General features: G+C 46.8%; 1 protein-coding gene across 2 annotated transcripts in view; it reads right to left on the reverse strand.

The window, feature by feature from the left end:
* MPZL1 (myelin protein zero like 1) overlaps positions 1-22,749 on the reverse strand; it is a 72,623-nt gene that overhangs the window by 37,251 nt on the left and 12,623 nt on the right. For both annotated transcript variants that reach the window (XM_068270810.1, XM_068270809.1), the window contains exons 2-3: positions 3,948-4,328; positions 855-990 (exon numbers count right to left, since the gene is read on the reverse strand). In XM_068270810.1, the coding sequence (XP_068126911.1) occupies positions 855-990; positions 3,948-4,328 (517 nt within the window). The remainder of the gene's footprint in view (positions 1-854; positions 991-3,947; positions 4,329-22,749) is intronic.

A 22,749-nucleotide genomic window follows, 5' to 3' on the forward strand; every position in this document is an offset into this window, starting at 1 on the left:
CCTCCACTGTATATTACTTATTAGAGTCTGTTCAATGACATACGGTAACTGTATTGTCAGTAAGTAACTATTTAATACGTGACGGAGTATGTCTGCTTGTTTATCCAGTAGTTTGTTGGATAAGTGTATTTTGTGTCCAATTTGAATATTATGGGTTGATAACCACAGTCTCAGTAGCTTTAAGGCCTCTTTCACACCAAGCCGTTGCGTTTTAGGGGACGTTAAGATCGCATAACGTGCCCCTAACGTAACGCATGGTGGTGTTGAAGTTGGACATCGGATTGACCCGCGTTATGCGGCTCTTGGTGAGCTGTTTTCCTTCTATCTATACGGATAGAACAGCCGCTCCAGGATAGTGATGGGAAGTCCGGATCTTTTCAAGGATTCTGATGATTTGAATCGGATCATTGAAAAGATCCGTATCTTTGAACCAATTCATTTGAATCATTTTACTAGGGAAGCAGACTGACCATCCATAATCCTGGTACAGCGTTATTTACTGCAGATCCTTATTGAACAGGGGATCAGATTGGCAATCAGATATTGGCGAAAGCAAGTGTACACATTTATGGAATAAATGGAAAGGACACACACACGGAAAACGATAGCCAGTATTTCAATCAATATTTTCCAGCATGTCCAATCTACATCCAATCCCTGGCAGGTAAGGCTGTGATGATGTGACAGGTCATGCTATTAGAAAGGCCTGAACATAGCTGGGCCTGTAGAAGGACCGGAGCCTCCTTGTTTCATGCAGCAAGGCATCACCCTAATAGAAGTAAAAGGCTCATACACACAGTACACTGCAAACCCCCCGCAGGCTCCTCCTACGGAATTACAAACTCTCCTCTTACCCAGCATAATCCTTACGAGACTTCTTCTTCCTGGTGACGACGACGGCAAACACAATGATGGCGATGAGTAAAAGTCCACCAATAGCTGCGCAGATAATGCCGACCAGGAAGGGAACGTTAGATACGGGGAGATTTCCTGCACATAGGGGGAAAGGAAAATATAAAAGACAATCAATCTCCTAAACTGACTAAATCAAAGTTGCATTACTTTTCTGTCCTGGAATCTGAAGTTTGTATTACGGCAGTTTCTAGTAAAGAGAGCCCAGGTGCTTACCCCTGGTTGCAAGAATAACTATCTGCACAAAGCAGGAGCAAATGTTGCTTTTTCTCCACACCTGCACGTTTTCACTGCCAGTTGCTCTGAGCCTCCCAGCTTTGAAACAGTCTGTTCCAATCAGTAAGAAGCAGCTGAGCATTCCAAATCATACAACTGGGTTAGCAGTTTGAAAAAAAAATGTATCCATTAATCCTAACAAGAAATAAACCTGGATTGAAAAAGGATCATTCATTTCACAACAAATATAGAATTTCACTTTAACGCTGGTTCTGAACAGTGGTTGTGTTGTATAAATAAAAGGAATGTGTGTGTCGTCCTGTGAATAATAACTACGTATATACACCTTTACTTTGTCTCTGCGAGGTCCCATTCCTCAGACGTTTCTATTTCCTGTTTGTAGGTTGGCAGAACGTCTACAGGCAGGAAGCGGGAATTATAGCTGACAAACAGAACTTTACAAAAGACAAAGTAAAAGTGTGCAGACAATCATGCTTAAGAGGAGAGCATACAATGAGCATAGATCATTAAAGGTATAACTTGAGGGCTCTTTTTACACTGCAAAACGCGAACAGAATACAATTGCAATTTTGCGCCGTGATTTTTCAGCAACTGCGCTGCGATTTTTTGGGGCAGCAGGAAACGCATGAAATATGCAACATGCACAAGGTTTTCAATTGTGTGAAATTGCATTAGTTTGAGGGTCCTTTCACACAGGCAGTGCAATATTTTTACCACACTCCACCGCCGTGCAATGGAAGTCTATGGAGACTTTCATACTCTGACATTACGGCGCAACGCGACAGAAGTGATTTTTTGCCAAATCCCCGGCAGGTCAAGAACTACATTACTGCGCGGCTTCCGCATCGAGTTGTGGCGATCTACATCAGCCCGGAAGTCACGTTAGTTTATGGCGACGCGTGGATTGTTAAAACATTTCTGACGTGATGTTGGGGGTCACATGCGCGGAAGTGTATTTAAACAATACACCTCCGCATACCCAAAGCAGGAAGTGATGGCAAGAACGCATCACTTCCTACTTGGGCGGTGGCCACACAGGATACACCACCTAATAGCAGGGTGTGCCCTGAGGGCCTGTATTGTAGTGGTGCGTTGGACGCGACTCGCCGCAATGCTCACGCTGGTTTCTAGTGTGTAACCAGCCTAAAGGAGACCAGATATTAATTGAAAGGATGGCCAGGGACTCCCACGCACTTCCTGGGGCTGGAGGAAGCCCCAAATAAGTATAAATACAGCTTAAAGCGGATCCGAAAACTAACTATAACAAGTAACTTGTCTATATATCTTATCTAAAGTTTTTAAATAGTTTACACAGCAAATCTAGCTGCAAACAGCTTTAATACAACATGATTATTTCGTCTTGTGATACGACAGTAGCCATGTTTGTAAACATTACACAGAGGCAGGCTTATCTGCATCTTGAGCAAAAAAAAAACTAATCCCACCTCCTTCTCCCCTCCGCCTCTGCAATCTCTGGCTAGTAATACCTCCCCCTCCTCCTGCCCAGACTGAGCTCCTGCGTTAGTGCACGGTATTCCGCCTGGCATTCGACCAAGCAGGAAGTGACATGGGCTTGCGGTCACTTCCTGCCTCAGGTATGCAGAAGTGCACGGAAGCGTATTGTAAAAATACGCTTCTGCACAGGCATGCCGAGACGTCGCAACGCCAGACTGAGTTGGAAAATAGTTCATTTGCATGAAGTTTATGTCATAGTGTCACGTTACCTTAGATATGCTTTAAAAAGTGTAAGTGTAATTAAAAAAAAAAATATAAAAAAATAAATAAAAAAAAACAGATACTCCCCAAAGGAGAGGGAAGGCTCTGGGACCTATAGAACATTCCTGTTAATCCTACAGTCCCCGCATTCCACTGCTGGCTCCCCCTCCAACCGATGGGTTGGAGACTGCTCCCTCTGCCACTGTGGGAGGCAGTCTTTGGGAGCCAGAGTTCTCCCGAAGATGCGCAACTCTGTACTGCACTTGTGTAGTACGGAGCCGCCGGAATTTGAATGGGGGATGCTGCGCTGGAAAAATCAAACCGTGAGAGAAACAGGAACCTTCCCGAGTATGTGTTTCAATATCTACGAATAGGGCATACTAGATATAAAAAAAAAAAAAGGGACCCACTTTTTGTTTCGCCTGTCCCACCTGAAAAGTCTTCCACAGACAAAAATATTGGCTTATCAATGTTAAAAAGAGCACGAGGGGTGGGCTCAAAAAATGAAGGAAAAAAAAAAAAAGTAGGCTACCTGAGCTGCAGGGCTGAGCGGACCAGGTAGCCGCAAAAACTGCCACTCTCCGCCGCCACAATTGCCCACTTTCACTTGCGTGACCTATAGTACACGATGCACATGGAGAGACCGTGCAGGGGGGGGGGGGGGGGGGAGCGGACCAATGGCAGGACAGGAAACTCTGTAGGATCGCCCCTGGTGGGCGTTTTAAACAGGGAATTCCTCTCCCCTGAGTTTACCTCCGCGTTAGCGTAAAAAATTTTGTCACTAAACCCAGGGGGCTATCGCACGGCGGTGGGTTCAGAGAGCGGTGGTGGTGGGACACAGAGACATGTTATGAGGCAGACAACATGCCTCTGTGTCCAATCTGCCCCCCCCCAAAGATCCACTTCGGGTTCTCTTTAAGCCATTTATGCACGCTATAGCAGCGCTGAGGGGTGGATCGGGCCCACTGCCTGCGCAGTCTGCTCCGGCCCACGTGGCGGTGATTGACAGCTTCGATTCACAAGTTTGCTTCAACACATGCTGGTCCTTTCTATAGGTAACAAAGCTGGAAAGTGCCACTCACCTTTCTCCACCACCCGAAGCTTTATCTCCTTGGGGGAGTCATTGACGTCAGGCGGGTTTAAGACGTCACACGTGTAGGTGCCGTTATCTTTGAAGTTAATTTTGTCTATCTTGATGGAGACGTCCTTCTTGTTGAGGTCCCCGGCCCAGGTGACACGTTCTTTGAAGCGACCCTCCCCCGGGTACGGTATCCCTCCGGCAAACATTAAGACAGCCGTGGATCCCTTGGAAGAGCCTCCATCCTCTATATACCGCCATATTACGGAGGTCTCCTTCCTGGTCACTTGCGAGGACTTAAAGGTACAAGGGAGCAGAGCCTGGGTGCCGTTCTCTACGGTGATCTCTTCCGGGGCGTAGACCTCTAAAGCAAAGGAGCCGTGCACTGTCCAAAGAGAGACAAGACTGCGTTAAATACAGATACTCCCCTACTTACAAACATCTCATATAAAACACTGATCCTAGACAATTAAGTGGGTCCAGAGATACTGCCTCTGCCTGTGAAGCATGAGGTGATGAGTTTGACTCCCGGATCAGAAATAAATGTAAAAAAAAAAAAAAAAACCACAATCTTCTCCTCCTGTACAAAATGTACTCTTTTACTACAATGTTAGATTGTATAAAACTGTCAATAGGCATAAGCGGCACTGCAACAACATATAAAAAGGATGTAATACATTTTTCAAAATACCCAATTTTACATTAATTCTCAAGTGATATTTAGCCTAGGCTGTTGATGCAGCCTTCTGCCTCAAAGCACTTTAGGAGACCAGACGTTTCTGTTCATTGCGGAACACACAAAACAAACTCTTCTACTTCCCGGTAGCACCCCCGTCCGTATACTGTGAACCTGCATTGAGCAGCCGGGGGTGTGACCCGCACGACAGCACAGAGCGGCTGGTGCATGGAGGAAAAAGGCATGCACGAGCGGCTCCAAGTTCATGCGCAACGCAGGCCATATGTGCATTTGAAGACATACAAAAGGATATCGATTTGATGAAAAATGTTTATACTTATTTCCATAGCTTGAAAACTAACCAAATAACGCAGCGGTAGAATTTAATTAGCATAAATATTTGCATGCGCTCTGAATTTCCTGTCTCTCAGTCATTCATTCTACTCCTCTCCACCTTTATAAAAATGACTATTTCCTGATTGGTGCATAACAAAGCTCCACCCACCAACGAAATTATATGAAAACAGACACTGGGGGCTTGTCAGTCTCAGGTGATGAGGAGCAGAGATAACAGTTTACAGGAGGGTGCTAACGGAGGTGTGTGTGCTCCTCTGACTACTTCAATAAGAGGTCAGAGAAAGAATGTGGTAGGACAGAGCGAAAACAATGTCTAGTAATAACAGGCTGTAACGGGTTGCAATCTGGCCATGCGTAAAGCAATACTATCCGAGGTGCAAAGCTTATAATTATTGCCACATAACTCTGTCATTCCTCCCATCTCCCTTCAGACAGCTTATTCATTGTAAAGTCACTATCAGCTGATTTAGAGCAGTCTGTCACTCTTATGTCTTTCCTGGTGACTTGGGAGAGAGTTTCAGTAAGCATGACAAAGGGAAAATGTGACTCTGCACTTCCTGATCAGAACATAATGGCAAAATGAATCACCTGGTCAGAAGGAAGCAGTAGTTGTAGAGGCTGAAGGTGCGTACACACACACACACACACACACACACACACACACACACACACACACACACACACACACACACTACCGCCGGCCACGACGGGTCCGCCGGACCCTCCCGCTGGGCAAACTTTCAGCCGACAGTAGCACGTGTGTACGCACGCTGAGCGGATCTTTCAGAAAAAGCCTGATCAGTCTGCCTGACAGACTGTACACACGCACTACTGTCGCTGGAACGCCCACCCAGCGGGAGGGTCCGGTGTGTACGCACCTTAAAGAGCATCTGCAGGGAAGATAACACAATGAATTGAATTGCTTATTTTTTTTTTTACAATATTCATTTATAGATATTTAGTCAGTGTTTTCCCATTGTAAAATCTTTCCTCTCCCTGATTTAGATTCTGACATTTATCACAGATGGTGACATTCTTCAGTTCTGCCAGGTGATCTGTACGGCATATTTGTTACTGAGCGTTCTATGCACGGAGGAAGATACTGCTTGACAGTTGGAAAAAGCCGTTATTACCCACAATTCAACAAAGTTCACAGACAGTAAACTGTCAAGACCGTGTTCATGACATCACACTGTGGGAGGGGTTTCACCACAATATCAGCCAAACAGAGCCCCAATGATCCATTAAAAAAAAAAAAAAAAAAAAAGGTAAATATTTTTCGTGGGAAAGGGGGTATCGGCTACTGATTGGGACTGGTCCGATATCGAACGAGGTCAAATCGATAAATTGACAGGTTTGATCTGATTTTCGATAGTTTTTTCCCCTTCACTTCTGTACAAAATCGGTTAAAAAACAAACTGAAATCATATCGGACCTGTTGGAAATGATCGATTCAGCCCATCGATCTGATGGGAAATTACATGGTTTGTACCAGGAATAAAAAATCCGAGGCGAAATAGATATGGAGGTTTCCATATTTCTTTCAATTTAAACAATACCAGTTGCCTGGCAGTACCGACCGCTGATCCTTCTGGCTACAGTAATGTCATAATCACACACCTGAGACAAGTGTGCAGCAAATCCAGTCAAAACTTAAAGGACAACTGAAGGCAGAAGAATTGGAAAGCTGCCATATGTATTTCCTTTTAAACAATACCAGTTGCCTAGCAACCCTGGTGATCTATGATGTTTGAACTGCAGTACTGTCTGAATAAAACAAAGCATGCAGCTAATCATGTCAGATCTGAACAGAATGTCAGAAACACCTGATCTGCTGCATGCTTGTTTAGGATCTATGGTTAAAAGGATTAGGCATGACTGCCAGTAAACTAGTATTGCTTAAAAGGAAATACTGTAAATATGGCAGCCTCCACATACCTCTTGATTCAGTTGTCCTTTAAGTCAGACATCTGATCTGCTGCATGCTTGTTCAGGGTCTATGGCTATAAGAATCACAGGCAGAGGATCAACAGGATTGTGCATTGTTTAACCTGCTGGGCGGTCTGGACGAGCTTAGCTCGTCCAGTACCGCCGGAGCCTGCCGCTCAGGCCCTACTGGGCCGATTTGGCTCAAATAAAAAGCAGCACACGCAGCCGGCACTTTGCCAGCCGCGTGTGCTGCCTGATTGCCGCCGCTCTGCAGCGATCCGCCGCGAGCAGCGGCGAAAGAGGGTCCTCCCAGCCGCCTGAGCCCAGCGTAGCCGGAACAAAAAGTTCCGGCCAGCGCTAAGGGCTGGATCGGAGGCGGCTGACGTCAGGACGTCGGCTGACGTCACTCCGCTCGTCGCTATGGCGACGATGTAAGCAAAACAAGGAAGGCTGCTCATTGCGGCCTTCCTTGTTTATTCTGGGCGCCGGAGGTGATCGGAAGAACGCCTCCGGAGCGCCCTCTAGTGGGCTTTCATGCAGCCAACTTTCAGTTGGCTGCATGAAATAGTTTTTTTTTATTAAAAAAAAAACCCTCCCGCAGCCTGCCTGGCGATCTTAATAGAACGCCAGGCAGGTTAAAAGGAAATAAATATGGCAGCCACCATATCCCTCTCAGGTCAGTTATCCTTTAAATGCTTGCATCAGTCGTTCATTTGTTTCAAACTAGTTTTAAGCTACATGCAATCTGTTATGCATGTAGCTTAAGAGATTGTAACGTCACTGACTCTGCCAGTGCCTTGTAAATGCGTAATAATAATAAATAACAAAATCGATAGTAAAACATGCTGAGGTCAGGTCAAACCACACCTATACAAGATATGGAAAGCGCAAGAGGACTGTGGCTAAGTACAACACATCATTGTAAACCAGAGGGTAATGATCATGTCAGTTACCAGGTTACTGGCGTTTCCAAAGTAATGAGCACACTGGCTCCTCTGCAAAAAGTTAAAGCGGATCTGAGATGAAAAACTAACTATAATAAGTAACTTGTGTATATATCTTATCTAAAGTATAGATCATTTACACAGCAAATCTAGCTGCAAACCGCTTCAACAGTATATGATTATTTTATTCCTGTGATACAATGAGGGCAGCCATGTTATGTTTGTAATGATTACACACAGGCAAGCTGCTCTGCATCTCCAGCCCTCAGCCTGTGAAAACTTCATTCCCCTCTCCTCCTCTGAAATCTCTGGCTAGTAACACCTCCTCCTGCCCAGACTGAGCTCCCATAAGCCCTTGCTACATACTCAGAGTGCCAAGGCTCCGGGGAAGCTGTGGGCAAGGCTTGTTTAGTTTATAGGCAATTAAGAGTATAAAAACAAAAAAATAACTATTTGGCTTGAGGAATACCCTATAAACCAGGGGTCCCCAACCACCGGGCCGCGGCCCACTACCGGTCCGTTGGCAGTTTCCAGCTGGGCCGCAGCGGGTCTGTCATCTTGTCCCTCCCACCCGCGGCCGCCGCTTCTGTTACTTTATGAGCGGGCGGCCGCTTCCGGATTCCCCCAGGCGCCGCTCTCATTCATTCATTCAGTACTATCTCCTCCTATAACAGCAGCGCGTCTTGCGTCTGCTGTGAGGGAAGGAGGCGGGGCAGCGGTTCCCATGGTAGCGGCGATGCATATCGCCGCTACAGGAAGCCGCTGCCCCGCCTCCTTCGCTCCTTACAGCAGACGCAAGACGCGCTGCTGTTATAGGAGGAGATAGTACTTCATCATGCATGAAGGAGAGCGGCGCATGGGGGAATCCGGAAGCGGCCGCCCGCACATAAGGTAACAGAAGCGTCGGCATCACCTACAGATACTGGGCACTATACTAGCCATGTTGGGGCACTATACTAGCCATGCTGGGCACTATACTAGCTATAGCTGGGCACTATACTAGCTATAGCTGGGCACTATACTAGCCATGCTGGGCACTATACTAGCCATGCTGGGCACTATACTAGCTATAGCTGGGCACTATACTAGCCATGCTGGGCACTATACTAGCCATGCTGGGCACTAGCACTATACTAGCCATAGCTGGGCACTATACTAGCCATGCTGTGCTGGGCACTATACTAGCCATGCTGTGCTGGGCACTATACTAGTTATAGCTGGGCACTATACTAGCTATAGCTGGGCACTATACTAGCTATAGCTGGGCACTATACTAGCCATGCTGGGCACTATACTAGCCATAGTTGGGCACTATACTAGCCATAGCTGGGCACTATATTAGCCATGCTGGGCACTATACTAGCCATAGCTGGGCACTATACTAGCTATAGCTGGGCACTATACTAGCCATGCTGGGCACTATACTAGCCATAGTTGGGCACTATACTAGCCATAGCTGGGCACTATATTAGCCATAGCTGGGCACTATACTAGCCATGCTGGGCACTATACTAGCTATAGCTGGGCACTATACTAGCTATAGCTGGGCACTATACTAGCCATGCTGGGCACTATACTAGCCATAGCTGGGCACTATACTAGCCATAGCTGGGCACTATACTAGCCATAGCTGGGCACTATACTAGCCATAGCTGGGCACTATACTAGCCATAGCTGGGCACTATACTAGCCATAGCTGGGCACTATACTAGCTATAGCTGGGCACTATACTAGCTATAGCTGGGCACTATACTAGCCATGCTGGGCACTATACTAGCCATGCTGGGCACTATACTAGCCATGCTGGGCACTATACTAGCCATGCTGGGCACTATACTAGCCATGCTGGGCACTATACTAGCTATAGCTGGGCACTATACTAGCTATAGCTGGGCACTATACTAGCCATAGCTGGGCACTATACTAGCCATAGCTGGGCACTATACTAGCCATAGCTGGGCACTATACTAGCCATAGCTGGGCACTATACTAGCCATAGCTGGGCACTATACTAGCCATAGCTGGGCACTATACTAGCCATAGCTGGGCACTATACTAGCCATAGCTGGGCACTATACTAGCCATGCTGGGCACTATACTAGCCATAGCTGGGCCACTATACTAGCCATGCTGGGCCACTATACTAGCCATGCTGGGGCACTATACTAGCCATGCTGGGGCACTATACTAGCCATGCTGGGGCACTATACTAGCCATAGCTGGGCACTATACTAGCTATAGCTGGGCACTATACTAGCTATAGCTGGGCACTATACTAGCCATAGCTGGGCACTATACTAGCCATAGCTGGGCACTATACTAGCCATCCTGGGGCAGTACCGACCCATACTGGGACTATACTAGCTATACTGGTCACAATACTAGCTATACTGGGGCACTATACTAGCTACACTGGGGTAACTATACTAGCCATACTGGGGCAACTAAACTCCCTATACTGAGGCAACTATGCTAGCTATGCTGCCGCACCCCAGCCCCTCCCCCCCGTAACCTGCTGCGCACGACACTGTCCACTAGGTCGCGCGCGCAATTACCCGTGCCGCGACCCCCCCCCCCCCCCCGGGCCTCGGAGAAAAATTTGGTCAGTAAGTGGTCCCCGGGCCGGAAAAGGTTGGGGACCCCTGCTATAAACTATATGAAAGGAACACAATTATGCAACGAGTAATAATTTGTCGGATCCACTTTGAATAGTGCCCAGGTGCCAAAATGAATTCAGCCCAAATGTTTGTTTACCCAAAATAGTGGCAACAGCTTGTACTCAGCTTTCCAAACTAAGTGTATGCTGGTTCTGTGGAAAGCCAATAAGCACAAATAATTTTTAAAACAAAGTTTAAAAAATATGCATTACAAACTTGTGAACGAGTGGTGGTGGAGGGCTATATGAATTGCCGACAAATCAAAAGAAGTCCAGGACGTCCCTGTGTGTAAGTGATGGCCATCAGTTCTGTCCAAGGTAGCGACAGACCATAACCACCATCCCTACAGGGTCAATGGATGACTTTTACTAAATCAAAACAAACACTTGAAGCATTCTCTACATGTTTCACCCCTGGCAGGGGCTTCATCGGGGTAATCACCTAATAGTGCTATACATACTGTATAAGCCTAATTTTTCAACACAAAAAAAAAAAAAAGTGCTGAAAAGTTACCACCTCAGCTTACATGCGAGTCAGTGGAGCAGAACAGATGGTGGAGCAGGCTTTGTTACTGGCTCCCTGTTGTGTCTGTGCCCCCCCATCCCCTGCAACATGGTGTGCAGTGTGCTGCTCAGGACTACCTGTGTCCCCTGGCTTGTGGAGCAGAGCAAGCAAGCAACCATTGTCTGTGCAATGCTCTGGGATTCTTCTTGTGTGGCCATCGCTGTGTCTCATATCTATGACGCCATCTAGTGGGGCCTTGAGACACAGCTGTATCATCCTTGGGACACATCTGGCTATGTGGATGGAGGCTGAGGTGTACTGGGGGCACCTCTGCCTATTGTGGATGGGGCTTATACACAAGTCAATCACTATTTCCTGTATTCTGAGGGAAAGGTGGGTACTTTGGCTTATACACGGATCAGCTTATATGCGAGGATATGCGGTACATACATATGCAAACAAGAACAAACATATGTTCGCCTCTCATAAGCTCATGATAAAGCTCTGCAGTGAGCACTCCGTATAGCACCGCACAGGGAGACACTGCTCAAGTTTTCATCTTCTCCTACTCTGCACTGATGCCCTCCGCTTAAAAATCACCTGCCCACCAAATCTTGAGAACTGCTGGGTTCAGTCACACGTGGCCAAGTGGCTGAGGCAAGGTAAAAGCAACTCTTTGCTAGGGACTCATCTGCATCCCAATGACATCACTACTTTTCACATAGGAAATGACGTAAACACTTTTACGTGACATCTCAGGCGTAGCTAGAGAGGCGATTCTGGGAGCTTCTCTAGCTGGACACACACACACACACACACACGAGGAAGGTTTTTTGACAAGGGTCAATTAGAATACTTCTGGGTCGCTGATAATTTTATACAAATGCACCAGGCTTCCAAATTGGTGGCTGAATAGTTTAATGGTTAAAGGACACAAGGCGAAAATAAACTACTGAAATAAACGATTGTATCCATCTTCCTTCTAAAATGACTTAAGATATGCCAGTTTTATTTTATGTTTACATCTACTTTTTAAGTTTTAACTTTATTGTTTTTGCTCATTGAAGTATGCCAGAGCTTAAAATCTATGAACTATTGACCCTTTTTATCTCTTTCCTTCTCTCAGAAGCCATTTTCTGCTAAGAAAGTTTTATAGTTGGAATTTCTTATCAGGGAGGGTCACACTATGGTCACTTCCTGTCTGAGTCAGGACTGAGTCAGCCACTTACATACCTGATATTTAACTGTTTCAGGCAGAGAAAGAAGAAAAGGAACACAGCATAGTCATTTGTGTGCTAGGCGCTGTACATACCCATGTCTATCATCATGTCACATCTCACCTCGGGTATCCTTTCAGGGCTCTACTTGGGTTCGAATCTCGGCTCTTCCTGTTCAGTAAGCCAGCTCCCACTTAGCAAGAAGTCATTGGGCAAGACTCTCTAACACTGCTACTGCCTACTTTGTGCGCTCAAGTGGCTGTAGCTCAAACGCTTTGAGTCCGCTAGTAGAAAAGCATGATATAAAGGGCCATACCCCCCTATGCGATTTTTCCGGCAATTTTTGAAGCATCAAGTGATTGTTTGTGCAATATCGCAATATGGGTGCAGGAGCAAGCACAATTATGCGAACGAGGCTTAGCGATGCACAGCAATATCTTTAAGATCCCCGATGACTCCCGCACAAAAGTACCGCGATCGCTTGAACTGTCGTTCACTCCCATCGCGTATACCCACCGCCAAGAAGAAGGAGAGGGGTGCGCTCGTCGTCGTGGGACGTCACTGAGATCCATGTTCCTGGGTCGTGAGAAAAGAGTATTCAGCTTAAAGGGAACCAGAGATGAAGCACCCTCATGTATTTTACCATATAGGTCAGTGGGAACATTAGAGAAAACACCTACCCTGCTTTCTGTTTCATCCTTCACTGCTCAGCCTGCTTGTTAGCAGCCCTGATAAAATCCCCGACTGAGCATTCAGTCTGGCTTTGCAGGGAATAATTATAGCAGAGGAACAAGGGGGCAGGCTTGGGCTTGAAAAGACATCAGAGAAGACAGGCTCAGCTATAATGATTCCTGAGCAAAGCCAGACTGAATGCTCAGTCGGGATTTTATCAGGACTGAAAACAAGCAGGCTGAGCAGTGAAGAATGAAACAGAGAGCAGGGTAGGTGTTTACTGTCATGTTCACATTGGTATATATGGTAAAATACATGGGGGTGCTTCGTCTCTGGTTCTCTTTAAGTGTTATTTGTCTTGTTTTGACTAATGAAAGGCAGCAGCTGTTGAATTGTATTGGTCAATGTTTCTGTCAATGCAGTTGTACTTTAAAGAGGAACAGTCAGCCATACTATCTCAGAAAAAAACAACACATAAGTAGATAAATACCTGCTCTACTTACATAACACATGTATTGCACTGTCCACGTTTTGATTTTAGTGATTTTTCTACAGTAAAAAAAAAAAAAAAACAATCCTTAGCATTTCCCATTTTAACTGTGGCTATTTTGAAGCCAATTCTGATGTAATTTCCTCCCTTACTCCCCTCTGCCTGATTTTCCCACCCTTCGCTATAGAAAGTGTACTGTCTCAGCATGAGAAATATTGGCCAATCAGAGACAAACATAGGTGTGGGAGGAAAAAACAGACTTAACTAATACAGCCTGATTGGCTGAAGCCTCTTTTCCTCCTGAGAGGAAGTAAAGAAGCAAAAAAGGACAACCCAGCATGCCCTGCAACTTCCTTTGTGTGTACCAAATAAGAATCAGGTAAACTAGGGAATGATCATTTATCAACAAGAAAAGTAATAGTGATTGTAACGTTTGTATTGCCTGGTTAGCATCCTTATTACTGGTTTACCAGATAAAAATAAAGAATTGATTTTTTATTTTATGCCCGACAGTTACACTTAAATGCAAATGGAGGGTTTGAAACTCATTATATACAGGACACTAACGGTAATACTGGCATATACAAAACGTTTTGCTGTAAAGATTTACTAGCGTTCCACTAGTACAGTTCATGGTAAATGCCAGCTCCATAGCATGTCATTTATTATGTGCATGTCTGTGTCAGATAAACTCGGGAGATGTTTATATGTATGTGTGTATGGAAAGTGTGAGCAGTATTTATACAAGCTTGAGGATTGCAGCTTCACGTGCGGATCATTACCCTACAAGACACTGACTGATTCTCTTAAAGAGTAACTGTCAGGCTGCAGAAGCTAATTTAAACCTCTATTCTCCTGTGTTAAACAGTTTAGAAGGAAGCCCAAAAGCCATTAGTGAAGATAAAAATCTCAGTTACCTTTGATGTGTGCTTATCAGCAAGTCTGTTACAGAGCCATAAGGACGCAAGCCGCATACTAAACTGCAAAGCATTCTGGGGCCCTCCCCTCGGCTGCTAATGAGACGTTACAGAAGCTTGTAATCAGTCCAGCGTGTAGCACTGATAAATCTCGGGGCAGAGTACTCTGCAGGAGTCAGCTATTGTTCCTTGCCACATGGCTCATTAATATTCACTGCACACTGTGTTGTTCAAGTAGGAGCTTATCTGTGATCAGGAAGCAGGCAGGACATGACGACACATTTGACAGAAAAACATGGAGCCTGCCATGAGCTGTCAGGAGCATCTATCTCTGCATATACTATATACAAATTCTGTGAAATCCAAACGTGGACAGTGAAATGCATATGTAATGTAAGTACAGCCAATCTTTAGCTACTGATATATGTGTTTATTTTCTCTGAGACCTTATACCTAACAGCTCCTCTTTAAAGGAGCATGGTGTAAAGTGACCCAGAAAAAGTCCATAGGGAAATTCTGCAAACATAATTGGGTGGACAGCACCCTTGAGAACTTCTAGGATTAAGAGAGAGAGAATGCAGAATGGATACAGGAAGGATAGATAGATGGATGGGGGGGGAGGGGGGGGGGGAGAAAGCTTGGGTTGTAGTTAGCGAGTTACGGTTATGAGCCTTCCACTGCTACGGACATCAGATAATTAGGGGCTGGTGCAGATTTGGCACCTGAACCCTGAAGAACAGCAGCTCACATACACCAGCTGCTGCAAGAGGACAGTGTGTAGGGAAGGAAGGACAGACATCAGCATGTAGTGATCTCTCAGACAGGTTTCACAACCCTCCAGACAGACAGCCTTGAGAATTGACTCCAGTTTCCTGACTTGGGGCTGATTACGCACCGTCAGTGACACACATGAGTTTTGCACAACTGTACAGTTAGGAGCAGATGTCTTCTAGTGGTCACATGACCACAACTTCCCCTGCAAAGTAGAACGTGTATCTATTCAGCAGCGCTGTCCTGCCCGAGGAAAGGTCAGCAAGTCTATTCAGTGAACTGCGGTATTGTCCAGCTGCACCTTTCATGTGGTCCCTCCTCCCTTGTGACTGCTGCGAGCCCCAGCAAGACCCAGCCAGGAGGCCACACTGCAACTCTGCCAAACCCCATGCAAAAGTTTCCTCCAACTCTGAACACAGAGGACACAGATGCTTTCCAGGCTTTCAAGGTGTAAACATCCCATCAGGAGAGAACTCTCTACAGACAGTGGAATAGCTGGGATCTGCCTGGGAAAATCTGCTTACCGGTACTACTAGGCTCCATGCACATGCGATTCTGCTTTTTAATCGGTTTTTACATCCTATTCTTAATCTTTAATCAACTTTTTTGATCTGTTTTTCTGTTGAATGTATTCAGGGAAAAATCGAAAAAACGTATTTGCAGTGTGCAGTATTAAACATTTTCCAACCACTGTTGGATCTGTTAAAGCGTAAATGTCGGGCATAAAATCAAAAATCAATTATTTTTATCTGGTAAACAAGTAAAAAAGGATGCTAACCAGGCAATACAAAAGTTAAAAATCACTATTACTTTTCTTGTTGATAAATGATCGTTATCCGACTCTTATTTGGTACACACAAAGGAAGTTGCAGGGCATGCTGGGTTGTCCTTTTTTGCTTCTCTACTTCCCCTCAGACTTAACTAATGCAGCCTGATTGGCTGAAGCCTCTTTCCCTCCCACACCTCTGTTCCTCTCTGATTGGCCAATATTTCTCATGCTGAGACAATGCACTTTCTATAGTGAAGGGCGGGCAGATTAGGCAGAGGTGAGTAAGGGAGGAAATTACATCAGGATTGGCTTCAAAATAGCCACACTTAAAATGGGAAAAGCTAAGAAGGATCTTTTCTTTTTCTACTGTAGAAAAATCACTAAAATCAAAGATTTTAAATCAAAATCAAACAAGAAAAATCGATGTGTGTGTGTGTGTGTGTGTGTGTGTACTGGCACCTTTATTCCCAAAGCTGTAAGAAGAATTGTGATGAAACAGCCGCTTCCTCTCTAGTCTGAATAGTTGTCTTCCTGGTGCAGGGCATTCAGTCCATCTGCATACAACAACATCTGGAGGAGCTGCACTGTATCCTCCACCACAGTCAACCAGCCACATTTATCCACTTCCTAAGTATCACCATTATAAATGTAGATAACAGATTACATAAGGGCTGAACGGTTTGGTGGTTTTAAATCGAGACTGCAGTTCCTGTTAAGGTGACCATACACTTACTCGATTTCCCGTCAATACACAGCAGATTTGATCACTGTAATCGAATCTGCTGTGAAATTGATGCGCAAACGCTGACCGATTTCCGTCCGAAATCGATACGTGCGGAAATATTCGCTCGATTGCCGGCGGGTTGGGAGTGAGTTGATAGTGATGTTCGAATGTCCGACGACCAACGCTAGCGGCAATACATTACTTGTTCCGACGGCGCGTGTCCCCGCGGTCCCTTCTCCGCGCTGGGTTCCGGCTGGCTTTACATACTTCCTGTCAGTGGAAGTTTAAACAGTAGAGCGCCCTCTACTGTCTAAACTTCCCCCGACAGGAAGTAAAGTGAAGCTGAAGCCCAGAGCGGAGAAGAGACAGCGGAGACCGGGGTACTCGCGGCCGGATCAGATAACGTATGCAGGGGGCGGCGGCAGCTCCACAGAGTGTGAATCGATTTCATAGTGAAATCGAATCAAAATCTGTTTGCAGTGTAGCAGCCAATAGATCCCTCTTTGATCAGATTCAATCACAGAGGGGTCTATCTGCTGGTCGATCTGGTGGCAATCGACCAGTGTATGGCTGCCTTTAAGACAATCTAGTGATCGTCAGTAGCCGCAGTTTTCCCCGGCTCCTGTCGCCTGCTGTGCTGGTCCGTACGGCTCCGCCTACCACCTCCGCCATCATACAAGAGAAATCCAATGAATGGGAGACGCTGGCTGCTGAGCTGCTCTGTACAGTACAGCTCCACCTACCACTCCGCCTACATCCTCCCAACCATTGGTGAAGCTGGGTGCTGCTTTGGACCCCCCCCCCCCGCACACTAGTCCACCGCACACTGTTCACTGCCCCAGCTGACATCACAGAAGGCTCCGCCCCCGCCGCCTTCATACAAGTATTATTGCACTGCTCTGTGCCCTGCCACCAATAGCTCCGCGCTCATACAGTACAGTCCATAGTGCTCAGACCCCGCCAGCAATATCACAGAACCCGACCCCGCCCCCTTACACTGGCCGTGCATGCAATAATTATATCACCCTGAAAGTATTAAAAACACATGCATCGTATTAAAATAAAATGGTGGGGCTGGGCAGCACAAGCTGTTCTTACACCAAACTTTCATCAGCTGGGCCACTAGGATTAGAGCTCTTCCTTAAGCTCTCTGAGACTCTGCACTGGTCTGTCAGTCAAGCTTCAGCCAATCAGCCAGTCATTAGTACTAAAGCTTGATTTGAAGGAAATCGTGATTTGAATCAGACCGAAATCTCAATTTCTGACAGAAATCGTGCAATTCAATCTTTTCCTAAAATCGTTCAGGCCTAGATTACATGGCACATTAAGGGGCCCATACACCTAACGATTTTCCCGCCGATATACAGCAGATTCGATCACTGTGATCGAATCTGCTGTGAAATCGTTGCGCAAACGCTGACAGAACGATCGATTTCCGTCCAAAATCAATCGTTCCCGTCAATTCCCGGTGTTCCTGTCCTTGCGGAAGATTTTGCTAGATCGCCGGCAGGTCGGGAGTGCGTCGATAGCTGCGTTCGAATGCCCAACGCAATACAGCGGCAATACATTAACTGATCCGGCCGTCGCGAGTCCCCGCTCTCCTCTTCTCCGCGCTGGGCTCCGAGTCCGGCTGACTTAACTGAACTTCCTGTCCCGGCAGGAAGTTTAAACAGTAGAGCGCCCTCTACTGTTTAAACTTCCTCCGGACAGGAAGTTCAGTGAAGCCGGAGCCCTGGAGCCAAGCATGGAGAAGAGGAGATTGGGGACTCGCGCTGGCCGGATCAGGTAATGTAAGCAGGGGGGGGGGGGGGCGGCAGCTTCACAGATTGTAAATCGATTTCAGCATGAAACCGATCACAATCTGTTTGCAGTAAAGGCAGCCATACGATCCCTCTCTGTTCAGATTCGATCAGAGAGGGATCTATCTGTTGGTCGATCTGATGGCAAATCGACCAGTGTATGGCCACCTTCAGAAAACTGAGCATCTTCCCAATCCCTAACAGCTGTGCTTCCAAGTAAGCCGAGTACCCCGCCCCAGAGAGACACCATTCACAGACAAGACCAGTGACCGCTAAAAGATCTGCTGGCAGTAAACTACATTAGTGCCCTTTAACACCCTCTACAGCAGTGCAGACGCTGCCATTGCCATGGAGATTGGAGCTGCCGAGTGCGATAAGGGCAAGTTGTTTCTCTTGTATGTGTGCTGCACATATTTTTGAAACACAGAGGTGCCTGGCTCTTCTACTGACCACATATGCTATTACTCTGTTATTGCCTGATGAAGCGGGATCAAACCTGCGAAACACGTTGCAATGTCCCCCGGAGTATGTGAATAAACTTGTTCTATTTGACAAACACATTGGCAATTTTTGTATCTGCTTGGAGGAGGTAAGTCCACCACTGCCTCCTCATGTTTTAAACTTTTTAGATACTTTTATCCTTTTGGCGCCTCTGTGTCCATACTACGCTATATTTTTGTAAGGAGGAAGAGGGGAGAGGAGCGTTATCCCGCCCCCTGTGACCGGGCTGGCTTCATAGGATCCGGCCTGCGGTTTGCTCAGCGCTGACCTAGGAGGTACTTACCTCAGGGGGTGAAGCCTCTGGATCCTAAAGAGGCTACCCCCATCCTCCTCAACAAGAGGGGATCCAGTGCTGGCTCCCCGAAAGTCCACTAGTTGGTGCTCCAGTGCAGGCGCACTAGCGGCTTTCCCTCAAGCTCTGGCGGAAACAGCCAAGCTCGATCGCGCACGCTCTACTGAGCAGTCACAAGCCACTGGCTCAGTAGAGCGGACCTGATCACACTCTGCAATTTCCGCCGGAGCCCGAGTGGAAAGCCGCTACTGCTCCTACGCAGGCAGGCCACTACTACTGTTCTTGTTTTGAATTTTTTGCTGCTGCCAGTGCTGGAATGAGAAGGCACAGCAGGATGGGGGAAGCCTCATTAGCATCCAGAGGCTTCCCCCTCCCGAAGTATCTGATTTTATTTATACATTTAAACTCAGAGGTTTTCTTTAAAGGGAAGGTTCAGGGTGGCTCCAAAAATAAAAATGCCCATCCACTTACCTGGGGCTTCCTCCAGCCGTGGGCAGCCAGGACTTGCCCTCGGCGCCGCTCCGCAGGCTCCCGGTCCCCTCCGGTGGCCGACCCGACCTGGCCAGGCCGGCTGCCAGGTCGGGCTCTTCTGCGTTTGAAAATGCGCCTCACGGGGGGCGCACTGACGTCATCGGACGTCCTCCGGGCTGTACTGCAGAACTACTGCGCCTGCGCAGTACAGCCCGGAGGACGTCCGATGACGTCAGCGCGCCCCCGTGAGGCGCATTTTGAAACGCAGAAGAGCCCGACCTGGCAGCCAGCCTGGCCAGGTCGGGTCGACCACCGGAGGGGACCGGGAGCCTGCGGAGCGGCGCCGAGGGCACGTCCTGGCTGTCCACGGCTGGAGGAAGCCCCAGGTAAGTGGATGGGCATTTTTAATTTTTTTAAGAGCCACCCTGAACCTTCCCTTTAAGCTATTATCTCTAGAACACGGGTGTCAAACTCAAATACAAAGTGGGACGAAATTGTACACAGGGACCAAGTCGCGAGCTAACCTCAATGTCTACTGGCAACCTCCCTCCATTATAAAGTTCCCTGGTGTCTAATGGTCCCCCTCCAACTCTATACAGTTCCCCAGGGTCTAATGGCCCCCACCCTCCCCTATACAGTTTCCTAATGTTTAGTGCTTCCCCCCCCCCCCCCCCAACTCCCCCATAGGACTTTCCTGGTGTCCTAGGGCTTCACCCCAGTATAACTTTTCTGGTGGTCTCAAGTTGGCCAAACATAATGCAAAGTAGGGAAACCACTTAGGGGCCAAATTTAATGGCTCTGAGTGCCAGATTTGGCTTGTGGGCCGGAGTTTGAAATGTATGCTCTAGAAATAAGCAGTTTGGCGCTATACTCAACCAAGATTAATGAACAATGTTATTTCATAGTGCAGTCCCCAGATTTTGAGCTAATCTTTACACTAAAAAAAAAAAGACAAGAAATGTTTAAAGCTAGACGGTGTGCTGGAAGCTGACGTAAGTGTAGTTTCGGGGAAATTAATTATTAATGAGAAAAAGGTGCTTTATGCACGTCACCCTCCAGGATAAAAAAACTTGCAAGTGACGCGTCGGGTCCCCAATGCTGTACAGACGTGTTGCTAGGCAACAGTCCAAAGTTGCAGTCACATGACTGCAGTGAAAATTCTACCGGGGAGTGTCCTCTCCGGGCTCTCCATTAGTTTCTGCCTCTGCCACTGAACTATATTCAGAATACAGTTATGCAAACACATTCAGAGGAGATAACTGACTCAGAGGTGGGGCTAGAGGGGCGTTCCTCTCACTTGATACATTTAGAGGATAGGCAAGCAGGAAGCTGGGGCACACAGTATACTTGTAAAGGAATGTAATAGATCAGGGGCGTAACTAGAGAAGGAGCAGCATCTGTGACAGCAGGAAGGGGTGGGGCAGGGGAGTGGGAGGGGCCCAACTACTAACCAGAACTGCCTCAGAGGTGGGACTAGAGGGGCGTTTCTCTCACTTGATACATTCAGAGGCTAGGCAAAAAGGAATCTGAGTCACGCAGCACACTTGTAAAAGAATGTAATGGATCAGGGGCATAACTAGAGGGGGAGCAGTACCTGCAACTGCAGGGGCGGGGCCAGGGGAGTGGGTGGCAACTACTAACCTTCCCTTTCTCTGATACTCCAGATCAGGTGTTTCTGTGGCTACACTTGTTATGGGTGTGACAGTCCTGATAGCCATACTTGATTTATGACCCTTGTAAGATGGGGGCCCAGACTATGAGGGTCACCAGGGAAGGATGAGAACATTGGGGGGCCCAAAAGTTTATAAGGGGGGGGGGGCCTGATTTGTAGTTCTGCCCCTGTAATGGATCCAAATTTCAGGGCAAAATTTTAACTACTACTACTAATAATAACAGCAAGCTACTGGATTTCAGCTGAATGCTCAGTTCAGGCGTGCGATTCAGACACTACTGCAGCCAAAGAGATCAGCATAGAAATGACTATGGCAGCTTCCATTTCCCTCTCATTACAGGTTGCCTCTAAAGAGGAACTGTAATGAACACAACAATGAATGAAATGGCTTATTTTTTTACAATATTCATTTACAGATTATGTAGTCAGTGTCTGCTCCATTGCAAAATCTTTCCTCTCCCTGATTTACATTCTGAAATGTATCACAGGTGGGGACAACTCTAGTTCTGCCAGGTGATCTGTATGGAATGTTTGTTACTGAGAGTTCTATGCACAGAGGGATATATTGCTTGCTTGGCAGTTGGAAACAGCCACTATTTCCCACAATGCAATGAGGTTCACAGAAAGTAAACCTGTAAGGACCATGGTCATGACATCACACTGTGGGAGGGGTTCCCACCACAATATCAGCCGTACAGATCTCCCTAATGTTTGATACACGGAATAAGATTTTCTGGCAGATTTATTTCCAACATGTCCAATCTGATTTCCCACCGATTGTCCATAAAACTAAATGGGGGAAAAAAAAAAAAAATATCGATCGGAAATCAGATCAGACATGCTGGAAATAATCGATCTGGCAGAAAATCTCATTGTGTGTACGGGCCAGTGCACACCTAAAAGCGCTAGTGTAATTGCGAACGCTCAGTGCTTTTTGAAGTGATTTTTTTCAAGGCAATTCTAGGCATGTGCCTAGCAATGTTTTATCTATACCTATCGATTTCTGGAGCGTTATTGTGTCGGTTTTTTTTTTTAGTTTGTTTTTTTTTAAGCTACAGTACAGCTGCTAGTGTACTGGTTTTGACACAAAAACCGCTTGCAGAATTTGCTCTGATCTAGCACTTTTCAGAGCGATTTTCCACTTTTCCTATACTTAAAGTGTACCAGAGCTGGTATAAAAGGAAACATCTTATACATACCTGGGGCTTCCTCCAGCTCCATCCGCACGGATCGCTCCCACGCCGCCGTCCTCAGCTGTGTTCAGCTCCTATACCGGGTCCTGTCAGTTCAGCCAGTCTACGCAGGAGAGGTGCGCCCTCTACGCATCTCACCAGCGGCTGCTGGAGAGATACGCAAACAGCGCACTTCTTACATCAGACTGGCCGTGACTGGGACCCGGTATAGGAGCTGCGGGCAGCGGAGGATGGTGGTGAGGGAGCGATCC

Source organism: Hyperolius riggenbachi, chromosome 2 (genome assembly GCF_040937935.1).
Source record: "Hyperolius riggenbachi isolate aHypRig1 chromosome 2, aHypRig1.pri, whole genome shotgun sequence".
NCBI lineage: Eukaryota > Metazoa > Chordata > Amphibia > Anura > Hyperoliidae > Hyperolius > Hyperolius riggenbachi.